Source organism: Salmo salar, chromosome ssa15 (assembly GCF_905237065.1).
Source record: "Salmo salar chromosome ssa15, Ssal_v3.1, whole genome shotgun sequence".
Lineage (NCBI taxonomy): Eukaryota > Metazoa > Chordata > Actinopteri > Salmoniformes > Salmonidae > Salmo > Salmo salar.
In genome coordinates, this window is record NC_059456.1 from 33496950 (window position 1) to 33521510 (window position 24561).

At 41.6% G+C, this 24561-nt stretch overlaps 1 protein-coding gene across 2 annotated transcripts in view; it reads right to left on the reverse strand.

Moving 5' to 3' along the window:
• Positions 1 to 13388: 13388 nt before the first annotated feature.
• The window catches only part of LOC106571292 (gamma-aminobutyric acid receptor subunit rho-2), a 28834-nt gene continuing 17661 nt past the window's right edge, over positions 13389 to 24561 (reverse strand). The window contains exons 3-10 of one of the 2 annotated variants that reach the window (XM_014144189.2): positions 20295 to 20362; positions 16829 to 17052; positions 16536 to 16618; positions 16285 to 16425; positions 15849 to 16001; positions 15456 to 15664; positions 15240 to 15263; positions 13389 to 15105 (exon numbers count right to left, since the gene is read on the reverse strand). In XM_014144189.2, the coding sequence (XP_013999664.2) occupies positions 14995 to 15105; positions 15240 to 15263; positions 15456 to 15664; positions 15849 to 16001; positions 16285 to 16425; positions 16536 to 16618; positions 16829 to 17052; positions 20295 to 20362 (1013 nt within the window). In that variant the 3' untranslated portion in view covers positions 13389 to 14994. Of the gene's footprint in view, positions 15106 to 15239; positions 15264 to 15447; positions 15665 to 15848; positions 16002 to 16284; positions 16426 to 16535; positions 16619 to 16828; positions 17053 to 20294; positions 20363 to 24561 lie in introns of both variants that reach the window. The other variant, XM_045695630.1, reaches the window with a different exon arrangement.

The following is a 24561-nucleotide window of genomic DNA, read 5'->3' on the forward strand; positions in this document are numbered from 1 at the left end:
GGCTATAGGGCGGGAATTATTGAAAATGATCATGTGGGCTGGACTGCCTCGGAACACCTGACATGTGGCAAAGGAACATACACTCTACCAAAAGTCTTGAAATACACCTTTTCATAAAGTAAATCCTACAACAATCTATCTGTTTAAACAATGGCTATTCACTATTCATTGTTTTCACAACAATGTCCACTCATTATTTTCATAATACCATATTGACAGCAGCCTATAGTCAAATAACATTACTGCGTTGTAATGTAGACGCTAAAACATTGCAATTACTACATTTTGTAAGCTATGGGTAGGCTACATTAGCAGCCCACATTGGAGAGAGCGTTTTCACAAGGCTAAACAGAGCTGTATGCTGCTGCATGAAACAGCAGCACAAACAACATCCACTTTTATTGAAGCTATGTGCATCTCACTGTAATGGATGTAATAGCCATTAGTGGTGTTAGAACAGTGGCCTTACTGCAGAGGTTTCCAACCTCTGGTCCACAGACCAGGCTGAACCACTGTCTGGTACTGTGACTACAGATGCTGGACTGGACTTTTTAACAAGACATGCAGTTTATTTTGGGATAACTGTCACCACAATAATTCCTGATGCTTTTTAAGTAAATCCAAAATCTATTTCCAGTAGTGGGAGGAGCACAATATCATGCTCTGTTGACTTCAATAGAAGACAGGAGAAGAGAAAGTTATTGTCCATCTCACAAAGGAAATGTGTATTTTGGTCTCCTCCCAATCACCCTAGAAACAAACACAAGACACATTTTGGGAGAAGGACAGGGTCAGTCACAGTACAGCACCTCATGAGCAGTTTAGGGTTTATGTGCCTTGCTCAAGGTCACAATGTTGGTAGATGGTATACATGATCTGAAACCAGCAGCCTTCCGGTTGTCAGTTCAGTTCCCACTTTTCATTGCCCAGCTCAGGACTTGAACCAGCAACCTTCCAGCTTCTAGATTGCCTCTGGACAACGTTCCTGTTTATTCTTGATATAAGACCGACTTAGATGTTTTGTAAGACCTGACAGCACTAGCGATGCCTTGACAAATCAAGTAGTACATTTCTTAATGCCTACCATTGAGATGTTTATAGCCTACTATATATTCCCTATTGTTCCTGTACTCATTCTATCATTTGAGCTCATTTTAGTAGCGTGTTCTGTGTAATCTGTTGGCCTGTGTGTCTGTGGGGGCCATTGGGCTTGGCTAGCTTTGTGTTGTTGTCAGTTGTGCTTCTACTCCAGGCTAGGAGATTTACCCTCAACTGCTTCCCACGAGGGCTAGCCTTTCGTGATTGTATTCTCGCCTGCGAACAACCGATTATTAATGATATATTATGTTTAGGTGAAGGACATAGAAGAGTACATTAAATGTGTGACAAAGGATGACAATGAAGGTACCTGTGAGAGACAGCTGGTTAGTCAAGCAGCAATCATAGTGTTTGTGTGCAATGTAACTGTGTTGTAATTCTCTTTACTGATCCATGTATACTTTTCCCTTCTTGGTGATAAACTGATCAAACATTAATGCTGATAAGCTTAAACAAACCCTTCAACAATTTCATGTCTCCTTCAGATATGAGAGGAAAACTTCCTGAAGAGTTATTTCCAAAACTCTATATCCACACATTTTTCACATTTGTGTTCATTCACTAGAAATTGTTGCATGTAACATTACTGTTCTCATACTTTTAATTCATAGATTTTTATATGTGTAATAAAATGTTGTTGTTTTTTTACACTGAGTTTACAAAACATTAGGAACACCTTCCTAATAATATTGAGTTGCACACCCTTTTACACTCAGAACAGCCTCAATTCGTCAGGGCATGGAGTCTACAAGGTGTTGAAAGTGTTCCACAGGAATGCTGGCTTTGTTGATTCCAATGCTTCCTACAGTTGTGTAAAGTTGGCTGATTGTCCTTTGGGCTAATAAGAAAATGTATATATAGTGTCTTCAACTCCTTGTTCCAGTGATATTCTTAAGGAAAGTTGTGCTTCTACATCTGCATTGCTTGCTGTTTGTGGTTTTAGGCTGGGTTTCTGTATAAGGACTTTGTGACATCTGCGGATGTAAAAAGGGCTTTATAAATACATTTGATTTGATGATGGAGGAGTATCAGTATAATCCAGTACTCCTGATGGAAGAGTATCAGTATAATCCAGTACTCCTGATGGAGGAGTATCAGTATAATCCTGTATTCCTGATGGAGGAGTATCAGTATACTCTAGTACTCCTGATGGAAGAGTATCAGTATACACCAGTACTCCTGATGGAGGAGTATCAGTATAATCCAGTACTCATGATGGAAGAGTATCAGTATAATCCAGTATTCCTGATGGAAGAGTATCAGTATAATCCAGTACTCCTGATGGAGGAGTATCAGTATAATCCAGTACTCCTGATGGAGGAGTATCACTATAATCCAGTACTCCTGATGGAGGAGTATCAGTATAATCCAGTACTCCTGATGGAGGAGTATCAGTATACACCAGTACTCCTGATGGAGGAGTATCAGTATAATCCAGTACTCATGATGGAGAGTATCAGTATACTCCAGTACTCCTAATAGAGCAGTATCAGTATACTACAGTAATGTTATTCCTGATGGAGGAGTATCAGTATACTCCAATACTCCTTATGGAGGAGTATCAGTATAATCCAGTAATCCTGATGAAGGAGTATCAGTACACTACAGTACTCCTGATGGAGGAGTATCAGTACATTACAGTACTCCTGATGGAGGAACAGTATACTAGAGTACTCCTGATGGAGGATTATCAGTATATTCCAGTACAATTATGGAGGAGTATCAGTATAGTCCAGTACTCTTTATGGAGGAGTATCAGTATAGTACAGTACTCCTGATGGGGCAATATCAGTATTCTACAGTACTCCTGTACTGCCTATGAAGTCTTAGTATTCTCCTGATACTACTGTATCATTAGTTGATCCCTACCTGCAAACAGGATCAGGCGAGAACCCTGTAAGTCTCTGAATAGGCCAAAACACAGGGAGGAGCATAGTACTATTCTGTGCCAGACTGAAATCGGATTTACAGATAAAAGAAGCACCAACCACTAAAACACAGCATCTGGTCAGACCAGGCAGAGCCATGAGGGCACGTGAACGCATCTTAGGGATTGACTGTCAGCACCACAAATAGTAAAAGGGATGTAGCCACGTGGTGTTATGGACTAGGGTAGCACCACAGGGCAGTTAGGATTGTTCTGCAGCAATGATTTGAAAGGTATTAATTTCATGTTCTCTGACGCATATATACAGTACAAGTGTCATGATATTGATTTTTCTGTTATGTGGCGTTCATTATCTGCTTCAGATTATGTTATGTGAGATGTTTGTAAACATGAAGCTAGGGTTAGGGTTGTGGTTAAGGCAAAGGTTAGAGTTGAACTTTGCTGGGTTTCTCAGCTCGCGACGACTGTGGGCAGAGTGTACCTCCGACTACATCGAGTTGCTGTCAGTCGATACGAGGAAACAGTCAGTGGTTGTATTTGACTAATGTTTTATTAAAAAGTGTGGATTTCAGCAAACAAAGAAAGGAACACAGCTACAGAGGACAAACATAGGTACATGGTAAGGGTTTAAGAATTGAAAACATTTCAAGTAGGGGAGAGTGGGGTAAATTCAGACATTTTTTACATTCAGAATCACTCCGTCAATGGAAATATAGTATTCTTTCTAACAAAGATATTTACATATATGGGGCTCCTGAGTGGTGCAGCGGTCTAAGGCACTGCATCTCAGTGCTAGAGGTGTCATTACAGACCCTGGTTCGATTCCAGGCTGTATCACAACCGGCTGTGATTGGGAGTCCCATAGGGTGGCGCACAATTGGCCTAGCATCGTTAGGGTTTGGCCAGGGTAGGCAGTCATTTTAAATAAGAACAGACTTGCTTAGTTAAATAAAATAAAAAATATTGATATTTCAGGATGTTGTGTATCCCTGGAAATATTCAGAATTAATGTAAACATTACAGTTTTGAAAACAGCTTGTCCCAGAAAAGTGATCTCTTGGCACAATTTAGCACAGGGTAAGTTAAGCCACCTACACGTTTGTGTACTGAATGAAATATTACCACTACCTTTTTAAAACCATGTTTATCTCTATTTCCCAAACACTTCCTCTTGCATTACCCCTTGGTAGAACACCCTTACATTTTCTCAACTTACCATTGGCTCAATTTACCCCATTACCATTGGCTCTACTAACCCCAAACATTTTTACTATATTAACCCACACAGCTACAAGGATGCACTTTCATGCTAGGTTTAGGACATCATATTGTAGCTTATAGAGACCCCAACTGATGTATAGAACACTCTTTAAATGATCTAATTTGGTTCACTTTAGAAAGAAGCCTCATGAAACCACTAACACAAATGAATTTGACTTGGTGAAAATCTGGTTTTTGGACCTAACATGCTGACCACTTTTCTTCCTTCACAGACATCATGAGATTATGACCTCCCACTGGGCACACACTGGTTGAATCAATGTTGTTTCCACATCATTTCAATTAAATTACTTTGAACGAACTTGGAATAGACGTTGAATTGACATCTGTGCCCCATGTGCTCTTCCTAAATATTTGGTCAAATTATAAATTTTGGCACAAACTGGTTGAATCAACGTTGTTTCAATGTTATTTGTCAATGTATTGTGATGTGGAATTTACGTGGAAAATACATTGGATTTCAAAAAAGTCATCAACTGTTGTTTTGAGGGGAACATTTCAACCACAGGATTGTCATCATGGTAACCATATTTCAACATAATAAATTTTTTTTACCTTTAGAACAATCTTCAATGTTATATCCACTAGCAGACAAAAAAAACTGTAGGCTGGGCAGCACCTCCTAGTGAAGAATTGATCTATCTAGAGCTACCCTTTGGTCTCCCATCAAGGGTTCTAACCAATCCCAGCCATGCTTAGCTATGATATTGTCTCTGACTAATACCAATGTGCTATCTTTAGAATGATTGTTAAGCAGTCTCCACTTAAAAACTAGATAGATTCACTGTTGCTATCAAAGTCATTCCATAGGGTAGGTTTAACAGAGCAAATGAAATGTGACCATTCTTTATTACTCATATACTGTGTCATCAATGCTGCTATTTAGGCCTATATAGCATTTGTAAAGTCATCAACAGCTATTGTTTCAATTCAACCCAGAATTTAAAAAATTATAGACAAAACAAAAGATGTAAGGATATTTAGTGATACTGAATTGTGTTTGGTTGTCAACACAACCAAATGTCAATTTTTTTAGGGGATATATCTTTTGCTTGTATTGTTCCATCTGTGCCATGGACTTAGTCTGGCTTTAATTCCAGTTTGTCTACAAATGAATAATTGTTTTGTTGGATTCACGTCTCCATCTCAACCAACAATCTAATTATATGAACAGGACCAAATCAAATCAAACTTTATTTAAAGTGCATGTAAAGTTTGATTTGATTTGGTCCTCTTCTTTAACTAAGATTGTTGGTTGAGATGGAGACCTGAATCCAACAAAACAATTATTCATTTGTAGACAAACTGGAATTAAAGTCAGTGGCACAGATGGAACTATCCAAGCAGAAGATACATCTCTGAAATACAACAAATAGCCTATTACTTTTTCGACAAGTTAACTAATTCTAAAAGTTAAAGAATGGTATTAAGCCAGTGGCTCAGATGAAACTATCCAAGCAGTAGATAAAGCTAATTTCAATGTTGATATTCGGTTGCTTTGTCAACCAAACACAATTCAATATGACTTTCGTTATAAAGTAAAGTTAAGGCTTTCTTACAAATTAATGTAACATTCAACCCTAAAATGAGAAACACAACCATGGCCACAATTTGAGGTTAATGTAACTATACATTTCTTCTTCTGTAATCATATAGTGTGCATGTTCAAGATACTGAAGCATGCATAGGTCATCACAGGTCTGTGGAGATCTTCACAATTGCTGTAATAATCTGTGCAGAATCTCGAACGGCATTGATCACTTGCACCATGTACTTTTAATGTAATCTCAACTGCAATTCATGATAACACATTAATCTGTTGTATAAATAAACAAATGATCTTATTCCCAGTTGAAGTTTTAAATGGTTGAAAGTGCAGTGATAGGCATTTAGTTAACAACTAAACCAAAAACCAGACATTGTTTTTCCATTGGAATTTGGTTGTGCTTTTAGATGGTTGAAAGCATAATGATAACAGATTGGAAATTCAACTAACTTTTATCTGTCTTCTTGAGTGGGTCAATATAGGTTGTAATCTCATTGACCAATGCCTCAACCAAATATTACCCAATTATCTACATTGAAATGACATTGTGTGCCCAGTGAGAAGGGTGGCTCAACTTACGCCACTCTCATATCGACTGACAGTGACTCAATGTAGTCGGAGGTACATTCCACCCACAGTCGTCTCCGCTCAACTCCATTGATGTGATGTGGAGTTGAGAAAAACTTAGGTAGTGTTGAAATGAGATGTGGATATGAAGTTAGGGTTAGGGTTGTGGTAGAGGGTTAGAGTTGAACTGGCATGTGGACATGAAGTTAGGGTTAGGGTTGTGGCTGAGGGTTAGAGTTGAACTGGCATGTGAACATTAAATTAGGGTTGTGGTTGAGGGTTAGAGTTGAACTTTATTTATTTGATTTATTTCACCTTTATTTAACCAGGTAGGCTAGTTGAGAAGTTCTCATTTACAACTGCGACCTGGCCAAGATAAAGCAAAGCAGTTTGACACATACAACAACACAGAGTTACACATGGAATAAACAAACATACAGTCAATAATACAGTAGGGGGAAAAAGTATATATACAGTGTGTGCAAATGAGGTAAGATAAGGGAGGTAAGGCAATAAAATAGGCCATAGTGGCAAGGTAATTATGATATAGCAATTAAACACTGGAGTGATAGATGTGCAGAAGATGAATGTGCAAGTAGAGATACTGGGGTGCAAAGGAGCAAAATAAATAAATAAATACAGTATGGGGATGAGGTAGTTGGATGGGCTATTTACAGATGGGCTATGTACAGGTGCAGTGATCTGTGAGCTGCTCTGACAGCTGGTGCTTGAAGTTAGTGAGGGAGATATCAGTCTCCAGCTTCAGAGATTTTTGCAGTTCGTTCCAGTCATTGGCAACAGAGAACTGGAAGGAAAGGCGGCCAAAGGAGGAATTGGCTTTGGGGGTGACCAGTGAAATATTCCTGCTGGAGCGCGTGCTGCGGGTGGGTGCTGCTATGGTGACCAGTGAACTGAGATAAGGCGGGGCTTTACCTAGCAGAGACTTGTAGATGACCTGGAGCCAGTGGGTTTGGCGACGAGTATGAAGCGAGGGCCAGCCAACGAGAGCATACAGGTCGCAGTGGTGGGTAGTATATGGGGCTTTGGTGACAAAACGGATGGCAATGTGATAGACTGCATCCAATTTGTTGAGTATTTGTTGAGAGTGTTAGAGGCATGTGGACATGAAGTTAGGGTTGTGGTTGAGAGTTAGAGTTGAACTGGCACGTGGACATGAATTTAGGGTTGTGGCTGAGGGTTAGATTTGAACTGGCATGTGGACATGAAGTTAGGGTTGTGGCTGAGGTTTAGAGTCCACATCCCAGTGCAACCCTAACTCTAACTTCAACCCTAACTCTAACTTCAACCCTAACTCTAACTTCAACCCTAACTCTAACTTCAACTCTAACTTCACTCCTAACTCTAACTTCAACCCTAACTTCAACTCTAACTCTAACTTCAACTCTAACCCTAACTTCAACCCTAACTCTAACTTCAACTCTAACTCTAACTTTAACTCTAACTTCAACCCTAACCCTTGCTTCATGTCCAGATCTCGGTTCAAGCCTAACCTTAGCCTCAACCAACCCTAACCCAGTATTGAAGTTATCAGGAAGTAAGATATAGTCTTTCTCAATGACATCAGTGTTTGCTACAGTTTCTATGCAAGATGCAGTATGTAGTATTATAGCACCACCACCTGCTGTTTGAGAGCAATGGCGCATACAAGATTACAGAGAACACATCGAGTTGGATTTCATTTGAAAGAACCTTCTATTGCATACTTCCTTTCAACCAATAGAGGGCAGCATGGTCTAAAACATCACTGAATTGTATCTCGTGGCTCACGCTGGTGAGGCAGTGATTTATGTATACACGTCCATGTGGCGAAGTTTAACCAAAAATGTTGTATTGTGCAAGAATTGTTAGTGGAGATTTGTTTAGCAGAAATGCCTACCTGATAAATTACCTGATGGCAAGGTCTTCTTTTTTTATTTCCAATTTGATCATTTTAATAATTTAAATGTAAAAAATTAGCAATACACAATTGATTGGATTCATATAGCTCTTTTAGAGATGCTTAAAGTGATTTACGCATGGGGGAAACTCACCTTATCTACTGCCACTGCCAAAAAAGTAGCACATAACTGGGTGACGCCACGGCAGCCATTTTGTTTCAGAAAGCTCACCAACACATCAGCTATCACAGAGGTAAGGAAAGCCACATCTTCACACATGACATAAAGAACTTAGAATGCTGTTGCAGTTATGTCATAGCATGTGTGGCAGTTTTATTTTAGAACTGACAGATTTTGCCCCACCTCACCAATCGCTTCTCCACACACAGAATTAATCTGGATTTGGTTGGTGGAAGATTGCAGCACTTGATGCAAAGCCAACCGCATGACATTACATAAAGGTTTTTTCTATCTCTCTTCATTAGAAGTTAATCTGCACTAACCAACTGTCAACTGATGATGATGGTTCAGTTAAATATGACAGTGTGAGTATGGCATAATACAGTCCCATACAATACACTGAGTGTACAAAACATTAAGAACACCTTCCTATTATTGAGGTGTACCCCCTTTTGCCCTCAGAACAGCTTCAATTCATTGGGGCATGGACTCTACAAGGTGTCTAAAGCGTTCCACAGGGATGCTGACCCATGTTGACTCCAATGCTTCCCACAGTTGTGTCAAGTTGGCTGGATGTCCTTTGGGTGGTGGGCCATTCTTGATAAACACGGGAAATTGTTGAGCGTGAAAAACCCAGCAGCATTGCAGTTCTTGGCACCAACCGGTGCGCCTGGCACATACTACCATACCCCTTTTAAAGGCACTTAAATATTTTGTCTTGCCCATTCAACCTCTGAATGGCACACATACACAATCCATGTCTCAAGGCTTAAAAATCCTTCTTTAACCGGTCTCCTCCCCTTCATCTACACTGATTTGAAGTGGATTTAACAAGTGACATCAATAAGGGATAATAGCTTTCACCCGGACTCACCGGTCATTCCCTGTGGCTCAGTTGGTAGAGCACGGTGTTTGCAACGCCAGCATAGTGTGTGCAACGCCAGGGTTGTGGGTTCGGTTCCCACGGGGGGCAAGTACAAAAAAAATAAAAAAATAATCCGAAATAATTAATCAGAAAGATTTCTGGCTCCCAGGTGTCTTTTATACAGGTAACGAGCTGAGATTAGGAGCACACTCTTAAAGGGAGTGCTCCTAATCTCAGCTTGTTACCTGTATAAAAGACACCTGTCCACAGAATCAAATCAAATCAAATTTATATAGCCCTTCTTACATCAGCTGATATCTCAAAGTGCTGTACAGAAACTCAGCCTAAAACCCCAAACAGCAAGCAATGCAGGTGTAGAAGCACGGTGGCTAGGAAAAACTCCCTAGAAAGGCCAAAACCTAGGAAGAAACCTAGAGAGGATCCAGGCTATGAGGGGTGGCCAGTCCTCTTCTGGCTGTGCCGGGTGGAGATTATAACAGCACATGGCCTAGATGTTCAAATGTTCATAAATGACCAGCATGGTCAAATAATAATAATCATAGTAGTTGTCGAGGGTGCAACAAGTCAGTAACACAAGAATAAGTGTCAGTTGGCTTTTCATAGCCGATCTTTGAGAGTATCTCTACCGCTCCTGCTGTCTCTAGAGAGTTGAAAACAGCAGGTCTGGGACAGGTAGCACATCCCCTGAATAGGTCAGGGTTCCAGCAGGTCTGGGACAGCAGGTCTGGGACAGGTAGCACGTCCGGTGAACAGGTCAGGGTTCCATAGCTGCAGGCAGAACAGTTGGAACTGGAGCAGCAGCACGGCCAGGTGAACTGGGGACAGCAAGGAGTCATCAAGCCAGGTAGTCCTGAGGCATGGTCCTAGGGCTCAGGTCCTCCGAGAGAGAGAAAGAAAGAAAGAGAGAAAGAGAGAATTAGAGAGAGCATATTTAAATTCACACAGGACACCGGAAAAGACAAGAGAAATACTCCAGATGTGACAGACTGACCCTAGCCCCCCAACACATAAACTACTGCAGCATAAATACTGGAGGCTGAGACAGGAGGGGTCAGGAGACACTGTGGCCCTATCCGATGAAACCCCCGGACAGGGCCAAACAGGTAGGATATAACCCCACCCACTTTGCCGAAGCACAGCCTCCACACCACTGGAGGGATATCTCCAACCACCAACACACCGGGACAAGGCCGAGTATAGCCCAAGCAAGCAATCAATCAGATTCCAAACTCTCCACCATGGCCAAGACCAAAGAGCTCACCAAGGATGTCAGGGACAAGATTGTAGATCTACACAAGGCTGGAATGGGCTACAAGACCATCGCCAAGCAGCTTGGTGAGAAGGTGACAACAGTTGGTGCGATTATTCGCAAATGGAAGAAACACAAAATAACTGTCAATCTCCCTCGGCCTGGGGCTCCATGCAAGATCTCACCTCGTGGAGTTGCAATGATCATGAGAACGGTGAGGAATCAGCCCAGAACGACACGGGAGGATCTTGTCAATGATCTCAAGGCAGCTGGGACCATAGTCACCAAGAAAACAATTGGTAACACATTACGCCGTGAAGGACTGAAATCCTGCAGCGCCCGCAAGGTCCCCCTGCTCAAGAAAGCACATATACATGCCAGTCTGAAGTTTGCCAATGAACATCTGAATGATTCAGAGGACAACTGGGTGAAATTGTTGTGGTCAGATGAGAGCAAAATGGAGCTCTTTGGCATCAACTCAACTCGCCGTGTTTGGAGGAGGAGGAATGCTGCCTATGACCCCAAGAACGCCATCCCCACTGTCAAACATGGAGATGGAAACATTATGCTTTGGGGATGTTTTTCTGCTAAGGGGACAGGACAACTTCACCGCATCAAAGGGACGATGGGCGGGGCCATGTACCATCAAATCTTGGGTGAGAACCTCCTTCCCTCAACCAGGGCATTGAAAATGGGTCGTGGATGGGTATTCCAGCATGACAATGACTCAAAACACATGGCCAAGGCAACAAAGTAGTGGCTCAAGAAGAAGCACATTAAGGTTCTGGAGTGGCCTAGCCAGTCTCCAGACCTTAATCCCATAGAAAATCTGTGGAGGGACCTGAAGGTTCGAGTTGCCAAACGTCAGCCTCGAAACCTTAATGACTTGGAGAAGATCTGCAAAGAGGAGTGGGACAAAATCCCTCCTGAGATGTGTGCAAACCTGGAGGCCAACTACAAGAAACATCTGACCTCTGTGATTGCCAACAAGGGTTTTGTCACCAAGTACTAAGTCATGTTTTGCAGAGGGGTCAAATACTTATTTCCCTCATTAAAATGCAAATCAATTTATAACATTTTTGACATGCGTTTTTCTGGATTCTTTTGTTGTTATTCTGTCTCTCACTGTTCAAATAAACCTACCATTAAAATGATAGACTGATCATTTCTTTGTCAGTGGGCAAACGTACAAAATCAGCAGGGGATCAAATACTTTTTCCCTCACTGTATATCCTGCTGAAAGGGATACTATTGACTTTTTCCACATTTTGTTGTGTTACAGCCTGAATTAAAAATTGATTCAATTGAGATTTTGTGTTACTGGCCTCTACACAATGCCATATAATTTTGCAATGGAATTATTTATACATTTATAAAAAATTCTAAGCTGAAATGTCTAGACTCAATAAGTATTCAACTCCTTTGTTATGGCAAGCCTAAATAAGTTCAGGAGTAAAAATGTGCTTAACAAGGAAACATAATACATTGCATGGACTCACTCTGTGTGCAATAATAGTGTTAAACATGATTTTTAAATGACTACCCCATCTCTGTACCCCACACATACAATTATCAATTGAGCAGTGAATTTCAAGCCAGTCACTACAAAGATACAGGCGTCCTTCCTAACTCAGTTGCCGGAGAGGAAGTAAACCGCTCAGGGATTTCACCATGAGGCCAATGGTGATTTTAAAACAGTTACAGAGTTTAATGGCAGTGATAGGAGATAACTGAGGATGGAACAACATTGTAGTTACTCCACAATACTAACATACTGTACTGTACATGACATTGTGAAAAGAAGGAAGCCTGTAGAGAATACACATTTTACAAAACATGTATCCTGTTTGCAATAAGGCAGTAAAGTAATACTGCAAAAAATATGTACAGCTTTTTTCTTCCACCTTGACATTACATAGTATTTTGTGGTATTCGTTGACAAAAAAATATAAATAAAATCCCTTTTAATCCCACTTCGTAACACAACAAAATGTGGAAAAAGTAATGGGCTGTGAATACTGTCTGAAGGCAATGTATAAGCAATTGTACTGTAGCTCCACCACAGGAGGTTGGTGGCACCGTAATTGGGGAGAACAGGCTCGTGGTAATGACTGGAGCGGCATTGGGGAATGGTGTCAAATACATCAAACACATGGCTTCCAGGTGTTTGAAGCCATTCGCTCCATTCCGGCTATTATTATGAGCCATTCTCCCCTCAGCAGCCTTCTGTGAGCGCCACTATGTTGTAATGATATGCTGTAATATATAGGCACATATGGCAGCAGTGCGCTGTGTAGGTGGTGGCAGCTTAGACGTTCTCACTGAGGCTAATTTAATTTGATTTGTTTGGGGATTTAAATGATCTCTGAATGCGCTCCAAAATATTTTACGGATAGACGGATGTATGTCACATGGGAAAATTGTCTCCGATATAAATTATTCTTAGAAGTTAAGATTTCCAGTAATATTATCTCATAGTCCTTAGTCCTGAGTAATGCTGTCTCATCCATAAGGAAACAATGTCATTATCCAGCCAGGGTTGCAAAATTCCAGTAACTTTCCCCAAATTTCCAGGGTTTCCAGAAATCCTGGTTGGAGAATTCCTGATTTCCTGCATATCACCTCCTGATTCAGGGAATCTTCTAACTGGGATTTTTGGAAAACCTGGGAATTTGGGGGAAATTACCATAACTACCTCCAGCATTTAAAAGAAAATGTTTCTTAGACTGACAACAGGCAAACATAACATCTGTATGGTCATGAATTATTTTCAAACACTTCTACTGCAAACTTTCTTTTAGTTTAAAGCCTTTATTTATAAAATATGCTCCAAAAAGGATACATTCTTAATATTTGATGCAACAATAATCAGCCGTAGTTGTGCAGATTGTGGACAAGCATCTGCATGAGGTGGTTTGCATTGGTTAAGCATTTGTCCAACATGCTGACATATCTACAGCGGCAATATGGATGCAAGAGCTTCGTGCGTTCTGATGAGTGACATCACAGCCTAGTAAATCCAGCTCATGCTTGTGGCTACCTACTTACTACATACAGTACCATGTTTACTAATATATTGGCTGGCTAGAATACTGGATAGAAAACTTGCACAAAGCGATATGTAGTCACTCGTAATCCAAACAGTCAAACAAACAAACAGTTCACTTAAGGCTGTTCAAGTTCATTACATCACTGATAATGCTTCATGATAGTTCACATAAGCATTCATAAATGGTATCCATCCTCACATAATTTCTGTGACCACTGACCTCATAAGAAATTCGGAACTGCAGCCACTCTGAAAAATCTATCCAGCCTCATTGTTTTTAACATCTTAAGGTATAATGGAATATGAGTCTATCAGTGCACTAAAAAGTAATTATGTAAGTAAAGTGAAAGGCCAAAAATGAATGAATAAATAAACATAAATAAATAGGTTAATAATGAATAAATAATGAAATAAACAATGAAATACTGTATCTATGTGAATCTTTTTCATGATAATTCCATCTTGTATTATGTCGGTTTACATTTTTGTGTGGTTTTCTCAATCATTATCAACTGTTAAAAATAATAACACTTGGTGCATTCCTAGAAGACATAAGTCTGAGGCTGTGTTTCAATGTGCTCATTAGCAATTGGTGCTTGCACTCACTCTGATCTGTCAAATAAACATGGTTAAGAGGTCAAACCCTCGCATTATAGAGCAAGCTTTCTGTTTTCTGGTTAAAGAGGCAAGCTTGGGCAACACTTAGCCCTTAGTCCATTCCAGATGTACGTATACTGTCAGTATTACAGATATTGTTTCCCTGCTTTGACAGTACCATGAAGATAAAACAGCATTGATTCCAGAGATCAAATTGAAATAAATAGGAGAAGAGCAGGTAGGTAGTCCATTGTAGTTTGTTGCTTGGACCTGCATGGTTGTGTAAATAGTTTATATAGAGAAAGTAGGAAAGCTGTACAGTTGAGTCAAGTAGTAAGATGGTTGTAGCTAATGGTGAGGATAGTATGGTGTTATCCATTCAGAGATCTGGGAAATCCTTTGTGAGATCTGCCGTTATGCACCCAGGTGTTAAGATATCCTTCACAATGTGAATCATTATCAGAGTCCAATAGCTGTCCTGTTTTATCTGTACAGTAAACACCAGTAGATTGTCTCTCTGCTGACTGTACCAGGGCCATCTGGGAGAGCCTCAGCAGTATGCAGACCAGTATATGAGGTTAAAGATAATGTAGGATCCTGGAAAGATCATGCGGGAGTAGGTGTCTATGGCGTGGGTGTTCTGCATGAGGCTGAAGCTGCGGAAGCGCGCTTTCTTCTTGGTTCCCGTGGACTCATTGTCCAGGGACAGGTGCACCACCATGTGCTCTTGCTTCTCTGGGGTGTCCTCGGGAGCGTCAGCCCTGGTGTATCCGGCCAGACTGTTGGTGTCGGCCTCGCTGTAGGTCCCGTCGCCATCCACCATCACGGTCCCGGTGTGGGACATGCCACAGGTGCAAGGGGAGTGACTGTAGGGCAGAGCGAAAGAGAGAAATAGAGAGAGGTGGGGTTGAGGGAGAGAGAGCAAGAAAAATAGAGAGATCAGAGTAGGACAAATGCTGAAAGGACTCAAAGTTCAGTGTGGTATGATGAGGATCCTTACCTGTTCTCTGGCTAGGCTCAGGGACTGTCGGGCAGAGGAGAGAAAGTGAGATTACATTTAAACAAATGTATGCACACATGACTAAATCGCTTTGGATAAAAGCATCTGCTGAAAGGCATATTTATTTATTAGAGAAAGAGAGATCAGAGTAGGAAAAATGCGAAAGGACGTAAAAAACAGCAGTACAGTGTGGTATGATAGGATGGGGGTCCTTACCTGCTCTCTGGCCTTTTCCCTAAGCTTCCGATCTTTTCCGTCCCTCACCGTCGTCAAGTAGTTGACGGCGGCATATTCCAACACCGATAGGAACACAAACACAAAACTGACCCAGAGGTAAATGTCCACAGCTTTGATGTAGGAAACCCTGGGCATGGAGGCGTTGACTCCAGTGATGATGGTGGACATGGTGAGCACCGTGGTGATACCTGGAGCACAGTACCACACACAACATCTGTGTGAGCACAAGACTGAAGGAAGTATCCTCATATAGATATGAACCAACGAATCCACACTCTTAGAGAAAAGGATCTTCAAATGGTTCTCAAGAGGGACAGCTGAAGAATGTTTTATGTTTTAGGTTGAATGGTTTTTTCTAAGAGTGTAACTTACCTAGTGAGACCCTGGCCGGTACGGCCCGGCGGTCGATCCAGAAAGACACCCAGGACAACATGACCATCAGAGTGGCAGGGAAGTAGGTCTGCAGCAGGAAGAAGAAGATGTGGCGTCGCAGGGTGAAGTTGATGTACAGACGGTTGTACCAGCCTGGAGAGAAGAGGACAAAGACACGTGAGGAATCACCATAAATATGAAAATGGGTTATGTTTCTCTGAAGAACCTAAGAGCAGATGTATTTGTACAACAATGTACTGTATAGGGATGCAGTGAAATTGTCACATCCAAAAATCTATACAAACTGTTGTGCTACAATATATTCAAATGTTGACTATCAATATCCTGCAACATGGAGTACATTTTTGTACAGTATGTGTGATTCGTATACAATACATGTTATCATCAGACCCTAAAACCTGATTTGTGGATCTACCTGTGCTGCTGTAAAAAGCCAGTCTAGAGGTAGTGTGAAACTTCTGGATGAGGAACTGAGACAGAGAGATCCTGTCGTCTGTGCTCAGGGACTCATCCCCACTCTTCCAGTACAGCATGAGGTCCTCATCCGTGTAAGCATCTGGAGATAACAGACATGGATTTCAAATTCAAATCTGCCAGATGTTTTGTACCACCACACCAAATCCCTTTTTAAACACAGTGTGAGGCAGTAAGAGTCCCACTACTCACAGCTCTCTAGCTCTAATGTGCAGGTCTGTGAATCCAGAGGGAAACGACTGAAGTCCATGTTACAGGCAGCAGTAACCGTCACCCTGGGGATTTAAACACAACATACCCACGATGACGCAAACATAACACATCAACATGCTACATCCTCTATAAGATTGGGTAAATGTCTGCTGGGAAGATTTGGATCAACTGAGTTCTGCGCTGCCATCATAGAAATGTCACTGTTGCACTTCTGAAGAACGTGGAGATTGACACAAAAGGAGTCTAGGAACAGCAGCAGCTTCCATCCTCACCTAAGGCTGTAGAGCACGTGTCCATCTGGGAACACCCTGAGCATGATGTTCTCTGTGGTGGTGTCGTGGATGAACGACCTCTTGGAGTGGACGAAGAACACATCAGGCACCCAGATCTTCTTGACCAGGCGCCCGTCGAACGTCATACTCTTATTGGTTGTGCTGGGAAAGGACAGCCTCTCGTCTTTCCAATAGTGCCTCAGATACAGTGTCATAGTGAAGTCCTGCAGGTCACCAAAACAAAAAGAGATGGCTTTTGGATTAACTTGTTGGTTGGTTGCAGCCTTGTATAAATCCTCTGAACCCTTTTCTGAGAGTTCTAGATTGAACCATTGTATATATTGGCATAGCCGCGGAAAGTAGGGGTGCTGAGGGTGCCCCATGAAAAATCGGAATATAGTTTTACTAGCCCTGTATTAACGGACTGATATAGCAGTCTGTAGCCGTCACAAAAAAAATAGCAGCACCCCCACCCCCCAAACGTCTTCCTGTGGCTATGTACAGTACATTCGGAAAGCATTCAGACCCATTTACTTTTTCCACATTTTCTTATGTTACAGACTTATTCTAAAATTGATTCAATTGTTTGAGTTTTCTCAATCTACAAACAATACTCAATAATGACAAAGCAAAAACAGGTTTGTAAACATATATATATATATATATATATTTTTTAAACGGAATATATAAGTATTCAGACCGTTCACTCAGTACTTTGTTGGAGCACCTTTGGCAGCGATTACAGCCTCTTCTTGGGCTTGACACTACAAGCTTGGCACACCTGTATTTGGGGAGTTTCTGCCAATCTTCTCTGCAGATCCTTTAAAATTCTGTCAGGTTGAATGGGAAGCGTTGCTGCACAGCTATTTTCAGGTCTCCAGAGATGTTCGATCGGGTTTAAGTCTGGGCTCTGGCTGGGCCATTGAAGGACATTCAGAGACTTGTCCCGAAGCCACTCCTGCGTTGTCTTGGCTGTGTACTTAGGGTCGTTGTCCTGTTGGAAGGTGAACCTTCGCCCCCAGTCTTAGGTCCGGAGCGCTCTGGAGCAGATTTTCATCAAGGATCTCTCTGTACTTTGCTCTGTTCATCTTTCCCTCAATCCTGACTAGTCTCCCAGTCCCTGCCGCTGAAAAACATCCCCACAGCATGATGCTCCCACCACCACGCTTCACCGTAGGGATGGTGCCAGGTTTCCTCCAGACGTGATGCTTGGCATTCAGGCCAGAGTTCAATCTTGGTTTTATCAGACCAGAGAATCTTGTTTCTCATGGTCTGAGAGTCCTTTAGGTGCCTTTTGGCAAACTCCAAGCGGGCTGTCATATGCCTTTTACTGAGGAGTGACTTCTGTCTGGCCACTCTACCATAAAGGCCTGATTGGTGGAGTGCTGCAGAGCTGGTTGTCCTTCTGGAAGGTTCTCCCATCTCTACAGTGGAACTCTGGAGCTCTGTCAGAGTGACCATCGGGGTCTTGGTCACCTCCCTGACCAAGGCCCTTCGCCCCCTGTTGCTCAGTTTGGCTGTGCAGCCAGCTAGAAGAGTCTTAGTGGTGACTCTAGAAGAGACTCTAGAAGTCTTAGTGGTTCCAAACTTCTTCCATTTAAGAATGATTGAGGCCACTGTGTTATTGGAGACCTTCAATGCTGCAGAAATGGTTTTGTACCCTTCCCAAGATCTGTGTCTTGACACAATCCTGTCTCGGAGCTCTACGGACAATTCCTTCGACCTCATGGCTTGGTTTTTGCTCTGACATGCCTGGTCAACTGTGAGCCCTTATATACACAGGTGTGTGCCTTTCCAAATCATGTCAAATCAGTTGAATTTACAACAGGTGGACTCCAATCAAGTTGTAGAAACATCTCAAGGATGACCAATGGAAACTGGTTGCACCTGAGCTCAATTTTGAGTCTCATAGCAAAGGGTCTGAACACTTATGTAAATAAGGTATTTCAGTTTTTTTTGTTTTTAATATATTTGCACACATATCTAAAAACCTGTTTTTGCTTTTTCATTATAGGGTATGGTGTGTAGATCGATGAGGGGGAAAATAATTTGATCAAATTTAGAATAAGGCTACAACAAAATGTGATAAAGTCAAGGGGTCTGAATACTTTCCAAATGCACTGTATATTGGGATTACCAGGGTCTCACCCTGTCCCTGGATTACAGCGTAGGTTTATGATCAGACATATGTTCTCAGTATAAGTAGGGAACATATTATGTAATATGTCCAGAGAGGGCCGTCAGAGTTGACAGTAGTGATGATGAGACGCATACAGTAATGACAGCTTTGGGTTAGAGGTTGCATTGGTCATACATATCCCTTTCCTCCCTATCTGCTCATTGATCTGTATCTGTTAATATGCAAAACGGATCTATTTTATGCCCGAGTACACCACTTTATCTACCACAGCAGATCATCCTCTTTTCAATTCACCTCGCAGCATTACATAATCAAATCATTGGTGTTGTTCCATTTTTTTCCCAAGGAAGAAGAAGAAAAACATGTTTTCCAAGAGGTGTTCTTGCGTTTGTTATTGTATCTCTATTTCCTTCTATGTAGTACAAACTATGTCCCACCCATACATACTGAGGTCTGATAAAACAACGATGACCCCACCCATGCTGTCTGTCTCATTGATAAATCCTCTTGGTGTGTCCTGTCTTCATGCATCCGCACTCATCACACCTGTTTTAAGAGACTCAAACTCATATAGATCTGAAATAATGAATTAATATAATAATGACAACAACGAAAAACCAGTGCCCACTTCAGTACCTTTGTCATTACATAGAATGCGTGTATAACAGCAAATGTAGACACATTTAACAAATATAGACCACTGTAACATTGCATAATGATAATGGCATGGATGATAAGTCTGACTGACCACACTTGTCCTCCATCATTCTTACATTATATCATTAAGGAAAGTCATTGTTTGAAAGCAATAATTTGCCCTGTCTATTTTCGTACAATTATATACAAATACTGAGATCTGAATGAAATGTAATCCTTGGTTATCCTCCCACACAGAGGTTTACAGAACATCAGGACTGCTGTTTGGACTCCAATTTGCAGCTTAGAAAAGAAGTTCCATTTAATTATATTACTGTGGTGGAGCATGCACACGGTCTTTCGTTTGAACATAAAACATCATTTCTAGCACTGTGCTTCTATTATCCATTTTCATTATCCGCCTGTGAATAAGAGATTAATGAGCATGACAAATATAGTGGATTATAGCGTATCAGCTGCAAAACACCTGTTGGCAGATTGTGAATGACCCATTCATTTTCAGGGGTTCAATTTGTTGTAGGAGTGGCTAGCATCTCTACCCATTGCATCCAATAGTTGATTAATTTAAACATTATCACAATGACCACCTCAAATGTTCCACTGACCTGTGATAACATTGACTTAACTGAAATGTTAAAATGTTCAATGTTTGTTTATCAATTCACTTACCATGTCCACTTCTGATATACTGTCCAAACTCTCCACCTGAACATCCACTCCCACAGGGACAGCAGGGCCTGCAAAACAACAGTCACAAGAATGAGATTATTTTTGTTCTGATTATATTCCTGATAATCAGTGTCCTCATATTCAGCAGACAAGGTTTCAGGTGAAAACACAGGTTCCCTTTGTGAGTTGACATAAATGGTTTAAGGTGAGTTAGTGTGAAAGCGTATCACAGAGACATCATATATCAAACATAAAAATGCAACTTTCTCTTGATATACACTGAGTATACCAAACATTAGGAACCACCTTCCTAATATTGAGTTGCACACCTCCCCCTTTGGGTCCTTTGGGTGGTAGACCATTCTTGATACACACAGGAAACTGTTGAGCGTGAAAAACCCAGCAGCATTGCAGTTCTTGTGCGCCTGCCACCTACTACCATACCCTGTTCATAGGCACTTCAATATTTTGATTTGCCCATTCACCCTCTGAATGGCACACATACACAATCCATGTCTCAATTGTCTCAAGTCTTAAAAATGCTTCTTTAACCTGTCTCCTCCTCTTCATCTACACTAATTGAAGTGGATTTAACAAGTGACATCAATAAGGGATCATAGCTTTCACCTGGATTCACCTGGTCAGTCTCTGTCATGGAAAGAGCAGGTGTTCTTAATGTTTGTACACTCAGTGTATGGTATGCAGTGAAAATGGTCTGAAATGGTCACACTTTCAATTGTAACCCTGGGAAGTAAGTTGTGTAGATCAGTAGAAAAATGTAAATACATTAAGTGTCAACATTTCAGACTCTAACACCACAAAATGTGTAAACTTTTTTACTGCATTGTATTAGTGTAGGAGAAAAAAGCCTTTGAGTTTAGGTCTTAACTTGGAGCTCATGGGATTTCCATATCTTCTACATACAGTACTTCTTCCTCTTTATCGCTGGTATCCTTTTCCTTTGATCAGCACCACAATCCCAGCAAGACTCCAATTATTACTACACGATATTACAGCTACAGATAATCTACAGCTAATATCAAAAACCGTTTGAGGGCAAACCCACACACTCATATTTTCAAAGATTAATTTGATTGCAGGGGATGAGTCATGAGTGATAGATTGTGGTTTTACATTTACATTTAAGTCATTTAGCAGACACTCTTATCCAGAGCGACTTACAGTAGTGAATGCATACATTTCATTAAAAAAAATTCCGTACTGGTCCCCGTGGGAATCGAACCCACAACCCTGGCGTTGCAAACACCATGCTCTACCAACTGAGCTACACGGGACTTTGCGAGTATATGGACTCAAAATGGTGCAAGAGGGGATGGCCGCCGTTTTCAGCGCTCCTGACCAATTGTGCTATTTTGTGTGTTTTTGTTGCGTTGTTTTGAACTTTTTTTGTACATAATGTTACTGCCATCGTTTCCTATGACCGAAAAGAGCTTCTGGACATCAGCACAGTGATTATTCACCTCGATCTGGACGAAGATTTTTTCTTTAATGAGTAGGACACAAAGGATTTACTGCTCTTCCCAGACTAGGCCCAAATCCCCGTCATTCGTAAGAAGAGGAGATGCCATTACAGAGGTTGGCGAGTCGGATGCCTGGCGAGACTGTGGATAATCCGCATTTACCCCCTCAGTTCTACTGACGAACTTGCAATCACTGGAGAATAAACTTGATGAGCTCTGTTCGAGACTATCCTATTAACAGGACATTAAAAACAGTAATATCCTATGTTTCACGAGTCGTGGCTGAATAAGGACATGGATAATATACAGTTAGCTCAGTTTTCCATGCATCGGCAAGACTGAACATCAGCCTCCAGTAAGATTGGGGGTGGGGTGTGTCTCTTTGTCAACAACAGCTGGTGTGTGATCTGTAATATTAAGGAAGTCTAAAGGTTTTGCTCACCTGAGTTAGAGTACCTCATTATAAGCTGTAGATCACACTATTTACCAAGAGAGTTTTCATCTATATTCTTCGTACAGTATTAGAAAAAAGGGTTACAAATGGGTTATTCGGCTGTGCCCATAGGATAAACCTTTTTGGTTCCAGGGAAAACGCATTTTGGTTCCAGGTAGAACCCATTGGGGTTCCATTTAGAACTCTCTGTGGAAATGGTTCTACCTGGAACCCAAAAGGGTTCTACCTGGAACCAAAAGGGTTCTTCAAAGGGTTTTCCTATGGGGACAGCCAAATAACATTTAAGGTTCCAGATGGCAATTTGTTTTTAAGAGTGTAGCTGTCTATTTACCACCACAAACCGATGGTGGCATTAAGACCACACTTAACAAGCTGTATAAGGCCATAAGCAAACAAGAATGTGCTCATCCAGAAGCGACGCTCCTAGTGGCCTGGGACTTTAATGCAGGAAAACTAGGGGGGAAAAAAATAGACCACCTTTACTCCATACACAGAGACACGTACAAAGCTCTCCCTCGCCCTCCATTTGGCAAATCTGACCATAACTCTATCCTCCTGATTCCTGCTTACAAGCAAAAATCCATTTGCCCTCCATTTGGCAAATCTGTCCATATCTCTATCCTCCTGATTCCTGCTTACAAGCAAAAAAGTACCAGTGATGCACTCAATACGGAAGTTGTCCGATGAACTGATGCTAAGCTACAGGACTGTTTCGCTAGCACAGACTGGAATATGTTCCGGGATTCATCCGATGCCATTGAGGAGTATACCACCGGCTTCAATAATAAGTGATCACAGTGACCGTACGTGCATATTCCAAACAGAAGCCATGGATTACAGGCAACATCCGCACTGAGCAAAAGGCTAGAGCTGCCGCTTCAAGGAGCGGGACACTAATCCGGACACGCTATGTCGAAATCCCGCAATGCTCTACGACGAACCATTAAACAGAAAACGCGTCAATATAGGACTAAGATTGAGTCCTGCTACACCGGTTCTGACGCTCATCGGATGTGTCATGGCTTGCAAACTATCACGGATTACAAAGGGAATCCCAGCTTCGAGCTGCCAAGTGACATGAGTCTACCAGGGGAGCTAAATGCCTTCTATGCTCGCTTTGAGGGAAGCAACACTGAACCATGCATGAGAACACCAGCTGTTCTGGACAACTGTGTGATCACACTCTTCGTAGCCAATGTGAGTAAGACCTTTATATAGGGTAACATTCACAAGGCTACAGTGCCAGACGGATTATCAGGATGTGTACTCGGAGCATGCGCTGACCAGCTGGAAAGTGTCTTCACTGATATGTTCAACCTCTCCCTGACCCAGTCTCTAATACCTACATGTTTCAAGAAGACCACCATAGTCCCTGTGCCCAAGAACGCCAAATACCTACATGAGAATGCTGTTCATCGACTACAGCTCAGTGTTCAACCCCATATTCAAATCAAATCAAATTTATTTATATAGCCCTTCTTACATCAGCTGCGATCTCAAAGTGCTGTACAGAAACCCAGTCTAAAACCCCAAACAGCATGCAACGCAGGTGTAGAAGCACGGTGGCTAGGAAAAACTCCCTAGAAAGGCCAAAACCTAGGAAGAAACCTAGAGAGGAACCAGGCTATGAGGGGTGGCCAGTCCTCTTCTGGCTGTGCCGGGTGGAGATTATAACAGCACATGGCCTAGATGTTCAAATGTTCATAAATGACCAGCATTGTCAAATAATAATAATCATAGTAGTTGTCGAGGGTGCAACAAGTCAGTAACACAAGAGTAAGTGTCATATTGCCCTCTATACAGCTGCACCATCGAGAGCATCCTGACTGGTTGCATCACCGCTTGGTATGGCAACTGCTCAGCATATGACCGCAAGGTGCTACAAAGGGTATTGCATATGGCCCAATACATCACTAGAAATATTCAAAGACTCCAGCCACCCAAGTCATAGACTGTTTTCTCTGCTACCACACGACAAGCGGTACTGGAGCGCCAAGTCTGGAACCAAAAGGGTCCTTAACAGCTTCTACTCCCAAGCCATAGAACAGTTATTTACATTGACCCCCTTATTTTATTTTATTCTTATCTATTCCTATTTCCTATTCTCTTGCACAGGCTCGATGTACACTCACTAGACTCTAACCACACACTCACACATACTACACTGACACTCCAACACACACACAAAACACACATGCATATTGACGCAACACACACACACACACACACATATTTCACATTCTTTCACACTCTTCACATACGCTGCTGCTACTCTCTGTTTATTATCTATGCATAGTCACTTTACCACTACCTACATGTACATATTACCTCA